The sequence below is a fragment of the Bactrocera latifrons genome, unplaced genomic scaffold, assembly GCF_001853355.1.
Source record: "Bactrocera latifrons isolate USDA-ARS-PBARC rearing strain unplaced genomic scaffold, ASM185335v1 scaffold_99, whole genome shotgun sequence".
Lineage (NCBI taxonomy): Eukaryota > Metazoa > Arthropoda > Insecta > Diptera > Tephritidae > Bactrocera > Bactrocera latifrons.
The window spans coordinates 103,892-112,082 of record NW_017537700.1 but is presented as its reverse complement, the minus strand read 5'-3'; the positions used below and the strand labels follow the sequence as shown (position 1 = coordinate 112,082).

Sequence of the window (8,191 nt, the reverse complement as noted above, 5' to 3'; positions counted from 1 at the left end):
CTCGGATGAGAGACCCCACTTTTGATGACGACTATGGCAAACGAAACAAGGTCTATGCAAGATTAAAATATATAAAATTCGAAACTCAAAACCACCGGTTTACACTTTCCTGATTTAACAATATAAAAATATGTTTTTTTGTCCTTTTAACATTTTTAAGTCTTTTCRGCAATAAAAATATTAACTGCTAAAATCCCTGAACCTGAACAGTCCCTCAATTTTTGAGATATCGCGCTTAAATTTTGCACACATACCTTTCTCYTTAAGAAGCTGCTTAWTYGTCGGAACAGCGAARTCGGACAACTATGGCATATATCTGTCATACAAACTGAAATATCAAAATTAAGTTCTTGTATGGAAGAATTTTTTATTTGACAAGATAAATTCACGAAATTCGGCAYAAATTATTTTCCAAGGCAACGCTATAACATGCGAACAAATTTTTAGAATCGGACCACTATAACGTATAGCTGCCATACAAACTGAACTATCAAAAGCATGTCCTTGTAAGGACAACGGTTTTTATTTGACAAGATATCTTCACGRAATTTCGCATATATTTTTATCACAAGCAATGTCACTATAACCGACAAAAAATTTCAGAACGGACCACTACAGCACAGTATAACAGTACAAAATAAACGCACAAAATCATCATCATTTTTATTTAAAAAGATATGTTCATGAAATTTGGCATGCATTACTTTCCAAAACAGTGGCACAATATCTGAAGAARTTGTTCAGATCGAGCCACTATAACATATAGCGGCTGCACAAACTGAATGCTCAAAATTAAGTGCTYYWARGRAAMYTTTTWWTTTTATTTTTTTGTTCACAATTATTTTTGTGCTTCGTTAGAGCGAAAAGTGGCCACTGTGCGTTAGAAAACAGATTTTCAAATACTCGCATGTAATAAAAGTTGATTTCTTATCAAGTAGATTTGTGTAAAGTCTTAAAACAGAACTTTTTTGCACAAACTAASTACATAYATACATRCATACATGTCCATTYAGTGGGCATATGCAGGCAGTTTTAGGCTTTTAAGCGACCATTCATAATATACGCGATCGCCTACCGTGCAAGTTGGCTCAAACGCGCGCTCTTARAGTACAAAATAAACGCTACAAACAAACTAAAAACAACAACCAACAGCGAGAATGCAGGATCAACGATTAAAGGATTTTCTCAAAGAGTTCATCATCAGTGACTCACAGCTACAAGAATTGTACAAGCGTTTTACCAGTGAAATACAGAAGGGGCTAACGCTGGCCACGCACCAACAAGCGGATATAAAGTGTTATATGACGTATGTGCAAGATTTGCCAACTGGTGATGAGATGGGCAATTATTTAGCGCTCGATTTGGGTGGCACTAATTTCCGCGTTTTGCGCGTCTCACTGCAGGGGCATCATGAGGCGCAGATTGATTCGAAAGTATATGTCGTAGATAAGGAACTGATGACCGGACACGGCACCAAACTTTTCGATCACATTGCTAATTGTTTGGCAGAATTTGTGGATGAGCACGCATTGAATGATCAGCATTTGCCGTTAGGTTTTACATTTTCCTTTCCATGCGTACAAGTGGGCTTGACCGAAGCGCTGTTAACGCGTTGGACAAAAGGTTTTCGATGTGATGGTGTGGAGCAAGAGGATGTGGGGCGTTTATTAAAGGAAGCAATTGCTCGGCGGGGTGATTTGGAAATCGATGTCATGGCTCTATTAAACGATACCACTGGCACACTAATGTCGTGCGCGCATCGCAATCCGGAATGTCGCATTGGTGTTATTATCGGTACGGGCTGTAATGCATGCTATGTGGAACGTGTGGAAAATGCCGATTTATTGGAACCTGAATATAAAGTTGATAAGCCGAATATATTGGTGAATACGGAATGGGGTGCATTTGGCGAAAGCGGAAAACTAGAATTTGTGCGCACAGATTATGATCGTAAAGTTGATAAGGATTCGTTAAATCGTGGCGGTCAGCTGTTTGAAAAAATGATATCAGGTGAATGTGTGTGCCAGCTAATTATGTGTTGCATATTGTAATAATTTAATGATACAGCACTTTTTCACAATTATTAATGCAGCTGAACGGAAAGTTTTTAGTTATCAAATCAATTSTAATTATTTTCAACTTTTCAGGCATGTATTTGGGCGAGTTGGTGCGCTTGGTGTTGGCCGATGCAATAACTCAGAATTTAATTTTTGTGCGAAGCGGTGCAAAGCAACGTTTGACAAATATACTCAAAGACAAYKCAGGCTGTGTTGAAACRCGGTTTATTTCAGAAATTGAAAGCGACACTTTTCCCGCATTCCACCAAACCCGYAACATACTCAAAGMGTTGCTTGGCTTGGAGAATGTMTCAGTGGAAGACTGTCAGAAGCTAAAAAATATCTGTGAATGCATTTCGAAACGCGCTGCCCAATTGGTGGCTGTGGGTATAAGTGGTTTAATAAATAAAATAGCTGAGCCACATGTCGTGGTCGGTGTAGACGGTTCCGTTTACCGACTTCATCCGCACTTCGACTCTTATCTGCGCGAAGCAATGCAAAAATTGGTAAATCCGAAAATAAATTTTGAACTTATGCTCTCAGAAGATGGTTCCGGACGTGGTGCAGCACTAGTGGCAGCAGTGGCGGCCAAAAATTAAAAAATATTTTTACCGCAAAAATATTTGTTATATAAAATTTTTATTTAAAGAAATACATGTTTAAATCGCTTACCTACGGCTCGTTTTTCATCTATGGGGGCGGGGGAATTAGTCTCAATACTTGAGGAATTAATGGGTTTATCGGAGTTGCTATTTTCTTTCTCGTTGTTTAATTGTCTCAACTGTCAAATAAATAAAAGTTACGAACCTAAAATATTTGTCTACAATGTATACTTACGATTTCTTTATATTTGTCTTTGTACTTTTTTATTTTATTGTCTTTTTTTATGAGCAGTTCATGCAGCTCAGATATGTAGGCGCATAGTTCGCCGGACTCTAGTTTTTCAATTTCGCCAAACTTTTTTAGTTTAAATTTTGCWCCACTGCATTTCGCTTGTTTTGCGTTGCTGTCCGACTCACTATCACTCATTTTTCACGAATTTCTTGTTTAATTTAATTAAGAAATTCTAAAACGAAAATTTCACACATCGACAGCTGACAAACCAGCAAACAGAAATRTCAACAATGCTGCCATACTTCTTCAATATACAACTACCAAAATATTATCGTACAACAGCTGATCGACATACACTGAAAAAAAGTGAGAAATGTTTTCGACTATTGAAAACTCTTACATATGTGTGGCAGAAATTCAACTTTTTGGAATTTATACCATGTTCAGACCGAAAATTTAAAAGATTAGRTTACATTTAAGCATTTCGTAACCCAACAGTGTTCTCACTGCCGTTAGAAAGATCAAAAAACAGCWGTTATTGTCATTCAAGAATTCACATCGCTTAATATTTATCAWAAGAAAAGATTGTCATATAGTATTTTGAAATAAAAGCCGCCYTTTTTAAATATTTTCCATATAATAGAAATAATGGATGCATTTTCTCATTTGTTAAGTCGATTTTCTGGTGAAATTAGATTCATTGCTWTAAAAAAATTTGTTTGTTTACCTTTTTCCCTTTTGTAGTGTCTAAATCAGCTGTGATAATGTAACAGATTTCCAGTGCTGACAAGTAGATTGCGCAAAAGCAGAGTCGCACAAAGAGGTTTAGCGTGGAACAGTTTCAAATCATTTCAATGAAGTGGAAATTTGGAACTGTCATTTTTGTATGGCGAAATCGTGATAAATTGTTAAGATTAGTGGGATAATCCATTCAACAGCCGAAATCGTGTGATTAAGTGTCGGTCTGAATATGGTAGTACTTTCCCTTAAACTGTTACAAATGTCTAAATATTGTAAGCGCCGTGTAATATCAGAGAAGTCTAAAATTGGTGTGCAAATTAATTCGAAATTCCTATTGGGTTTTTAACTTTTTGCAACACTGTGCCGGTTTATTTTCATTCAATTTAAGCGACAAATTATACGGAGAACTTGTACAGTATTTCCTGCAAAATACCTCGCGGTTTTATAAACAACACTATTATTTACATTATTTCCTTGTAATTAAACAAAAACGTTTCAATAAATCAACATCAACAAAAAGTTAAAAGTTTTCTTCTAACAAATTGTGCTCAAATGGCGTGCAAAGTCTTTTGGGTACTCTTTGCCATAGTGGCTCTAAGCAGTGCGGTAGCATCAACAAAGTTGAATTATCCTCGCGTACTACTGCCGATATTTAACCAAATATCAGTAAATTTTACATTGGAAGTAATTGAAAAAGGATGTTTTAAATGGTAAATTGCATTAAGTTCTTTCATATAGTTGGCGCCAGAAATGCGCCAAATCTAACCTCAACTGGCATTAATTTCGCGCACAGCTGCTCCGCGTCGAATTTTTACATTAATCAAATACCTTTTTTAGGACATCATCACGGCAAGATTTAATACTCATTACCCCATTATATGAAGACGTAGAAAACGAATGCTCATATCGTGCAACAGTGACAGTGTTAACACGCGAACGTCGACACAATGCAGCCATTGTCTTGGCAGAGGATCTTACCACTGGCGAATCGCTGCGTTGTGATGTCATACTTGATGTTATCGACAAATTGGGTGTGCGCACAACCACCCGACAACTGTTTCTTGAAGAAGCGCCGGAAWCCTTCGAATTGCGTGCCGAAGACTCTCAAGGCAATGAGTTTACTACTTTGGAGGGCATTGAATTTAGCTGGGTAATCTCTTCCTTGGGCGGACGTAGTGGAAGTAAAAATTTTGCACCAGCTTTAAGGTTCCTAACATTTGGCGAAAGCCCTTACCATGCGGTACCACCGGCATTGGAAAAATTCGAGGCCCAACGTATGAAAGGTTACATGGTGTTGCTGGAGGGCATCAACACAGGCACTGCTAAGGTATGCTACACCAATATATGTGATTAACATCTTTGTCACTTAAATTACATTTCTTCTAGGTAACCATAGGCATACCACACCCCGAGTACAGTCATGTGCCAAAAATGGAAGTTTATATTAATGTGCTTGCTAATATCATTCTTGAGCCATCAAATGTACATCTGCTAGCTGGTGATAAAATAAATTTCCGCATACTACAGTTGAAAAAGGGCAAGCTTCAAGAGATTTCTTTAAATGATCAATATTTCCTGGAAATTGAAAATACTAATGTGGCCACAATAAAAGGCACCAGTATAACCGCTTTGAAGCTTGGCACAACAACAGTGGTTTTACGTGATCGTAATGCCCCTATCGACGAGGAAAACAGTAATTTAGATAGTGCAATCGTAAAAGCTTCAACACCTAGTGCTCGCGTGACGGTTGCTGAGCCTGTACGTTTGGGCATTAGCCTATTGCCGCACAACAATTGGATAACAGTAGAGGGAGAGAAGCATGAAATAGCGCTGGATTTGTACACACGGTATAATTGTGTTTGTTTTTATAMCCTGAAAAGGGTTTATGCTCCAAATAAAAAAATAAAGATCTTTTTATACCCTTTTATGCTATAAAAGTACACCTGTGAACTTCGGTGCTGCCGAATTTAAAATTTTTTCCTGTGCTTAAAACAATTTTTGAATTTCAATTTTATTATTTTAGCGATGACAAAAAGATCACATTGGGCTCACAATATGCCATGCAATCGGAATTTGATGAGGTGCTCTTTTATATAATACAAAAAAATAGAAATGGTAGTCGCATATATGGTGAAGCGATACGTCAGGGCATTTCGCCCGTCTATGGTTACTTCAAAGAGGTATGTGTTTTTAGTTTTTTTTTTTTAACTTAAATGATTTCTAACCCCTGTTCATTTTTACAGCTGACTGCCCAAGCAGAGCTGCAAATTCATAGTGAACTGCTGCTTTCACCCAGTAAAGTTGTGCTACCTTTCGATCCAAATGTGTCCAAAGTGCAAAAAATACAATTCCACGCACGAGGTGGCGATGGACTATACACCTGGCATTCGCAAAACCAACGCACTCTACATATCTCACAAACCGGCCTTGCCACCACGGTTATACGTCACACAGATGTTAAGCGTACGCAAGCGGACACGCTGGAAGAAGGCACTTCACTCGCTACACATGCCAGCATTAGGGTGGCACTTTCGAAGAATCCGAAAATAACACGCCAAGCGGATCTATATTTCGTGCCGCCCTTTAAATTGGAAATCATACAATATAACTTTGAAACTGCGTTAAAAGATTATGTGCGTCTGCATGTAGCCGTGTATGCAAAAGTAAATCAAACGCTTGTGCCCTACACACGTTGCGAAAATCTCGTCTTCGATTTTGAGTTTTCAAACAAAATCTTCCAAGTGGACACGAATGAGCAGACCACGCAAATGTTCAATGACGCCTGCCAAGTTGTGCATCTACGCAGTACTGCTGTTGGCTTAACTAATTTGCGCATATCTTACAAGTTCCAAGATCGTGTGCTCAAAGATGAAGTGACATTAAGTGTGTTCGAACCACTTGCAGTATTAAATCCAAGCGCTAATGAAGTCGTATTRCCAATTGGTGCGTCGCGTAACGTAATCTATGAGAATGGTCCACAAAAATTGTTTACTTTAGAAAGTGAGTTAACCAAATCGGTGGAATACGATAGTGCCGTTGCTCAGGTTAGCGAAATGAACTACGCCACACAAGAGCCCATGCATGTCTTTAATGTGATGTGCCTCAAGATTGGCAAAACCACATTAAGTTTCAATATACACAACGCTTTGAGCAACTCCAATTTCCAACCGTATATTTCGAACTTTGTCACCACAATACACTGTGTAAAGCCACGTTTCCTCAATCTCTATGCTACCGAGCAGTTGCGTACTTCGTGTCCAATGGAGGTGAAAAATTCATTATTGCACATAAAAGAACGCGATGACAAGTTCGAAATCGAAATTGAAGTGCAAGATTCGAAAAATCGMAAATTGATGAATATCACTTCGTTGTTTATTGACTGGGAATTCAACGCCGGCGACGAACGCTACCAAAAGGATGCCATAATGCATTATCGTCGTACAGAAGAAGAGTTGTATGAGAGTGTGCGCTTGCCCGCACGTGATGTGCTCATCACCACCATAGCGAATGTGGCACAAAATTTCCGTATCAAAGGCATAGTAACGCGTTATGATGCAACGGTACTGAAAAAACATAACATTTATCCGGAAGAACCAAATTTCGCTGTGAAGAATGTAAGTTCTAAGGTTTTTGTAGCACAATTATTTTTTATATTTTTTATTGTGAATTGTAATTTTTATTCTATAGTCCAAGACAGGTGAGCTGTATACACCAGTTATCGAGAACGAAATACGCTTTATGGCTGTGAACAGCACACTTTTCCCCAGCGATCATGTGAGCATTTTTATGGCCAAGAATCGCCGCGAACGCATACCAATTACTCAGGGCAGTGGATTCTACGATTTTGAGTTATATGACCAAAACGTTGTAAGTGTGGAATATGACGCCAAGGAGAAGGAGCTTGTAATTACACCGTTGCGTATGGGACATGTGAGTAAAKTTTGCTTATTGTTTTTTACCCTGTATGGGGTAAATTAAGTTGCTAGGAAGTTTGTAATACTCAGAAGGAAAGGCGCATACACTACAAAACATATATACTATATGTGTATATATGATAAGCATGACGAGCTGAGTCGTTTTAGCATCCGTGTCTGACCTTCTGTATATACGCGAAGTAGTCCCTTTGTTTTTGAGATATCGTTCTGAAATTTTTCACACTCCCTTTCCTTCCCAAGCGGCAGCTCATTTGTCGGAACCACCGATTTTGGAGAACAAAAGCATATAGCTGCCATACAAACTGAGCTTTGACAATCATGCCATTATATGGAAAACTTTTTTATTTGACAAGGTATTCTCATGGAATTTGGCATACTATATTTCCCAAGACAACGCTACAATATGCGAACAAATTTTCTAGATCGCACCACTCTAGCATATAGCTGTCATACAAACTGAATGATCAAAATCATGTACTTGTATGGAAAATTTTTCTTTTGACAATATAACTTCACGAAATTTGGCATAAATTACTTTCCAAAGCACCGCTACAATATGCGAACAAGTTTTCGGGATCGTACCGCTATAGCCTATAGCTGTCATACAAACTGAACGTTTAAAAT

General features: G+C 38.1%; 3 protein-coding genes across 4 annotated transcripts in view; 2 read left to right on the top strand and 1 right to left on the bottom strand.

Annotated features, from left to right (window-relative positions):
- Positions 1-3,154, bottom strand: part of LOC108978029 (angiogenic factor with G patch and FHA domains 1) — an 8,904-nt gene extending 5,750 nt beyond the window's left edge. For both annotated transcript variants that reach the window (XM_018948104.1, XM_018948105.1), the window contains exons 1-2: positions 2,895-3,154; positions 2,730-2,838 (exon numbers count right to left, since the gene is read on the bottom strand). In XM_018948104.1, coding sequence (XP_018803649.1) covers positions 2,730-2,838; positions 2,895-3,086 — 301 coding nt within the window. In that variant the 5' untranslated portion in view covers positions 3,087-3,154. The remainder of the gene's footprint in view (positions 1-2,729; positions 2,839-2,894) is intronic.
- LOC108978030 (hexokinase type 2) lies at positions 1,050-2,732 on the top strand. The gene is made up of 2 exons (XM_018948106.1): positions 1,050-2,010; positions 2,148-2,732. The coding sequence occupies exons 1-2, from the start codon at positions 1,158-1,160 to the stop codon at positions 2,654-2,656; spliced, it is 1,362 nt and encodes a 453-aa protein (XP_018803651.1). The 5' UTR covers positions 1,050-1,157; the 3' UTR covers positions 2,657-2,732.
- Positions 3,155-3,829: 675 nt separating the features above from the next.
- Positions 3,830-8,191, top strand: part of LOC108977990 (nuclear pore membrane glycoprotein 210) — a gene marked incomplete at its 3' end in the record, with an annotated part of 92,763 nt that continues 88,401 nt past the window's right edge. The window contains exons 1-6 of the mRNA XM_018948015.1: positions 3,830-4,342; positions 4,470-4,959; positions 5,019-5,479; positions 5,656-5,812; positions 5,876-7,246; positions 7,320-7,562. Coding sequence (XP_018803560.1) covers positions 4,185-4,342; positions 4,470-4,959; positions 5,019-5,479; positions 5,656-5,812; positions 5,876-7,246; positions 7,320-7,562 — 2,880 coding nt within the window. The remainder of the gene's footprint in view (positions 4,343-4,469; positions 4,960-5,018; positions 5,480-5,655; positions 5,813-5,875; positions 7,247-7,319; positions 7,563-8,191) is intronic.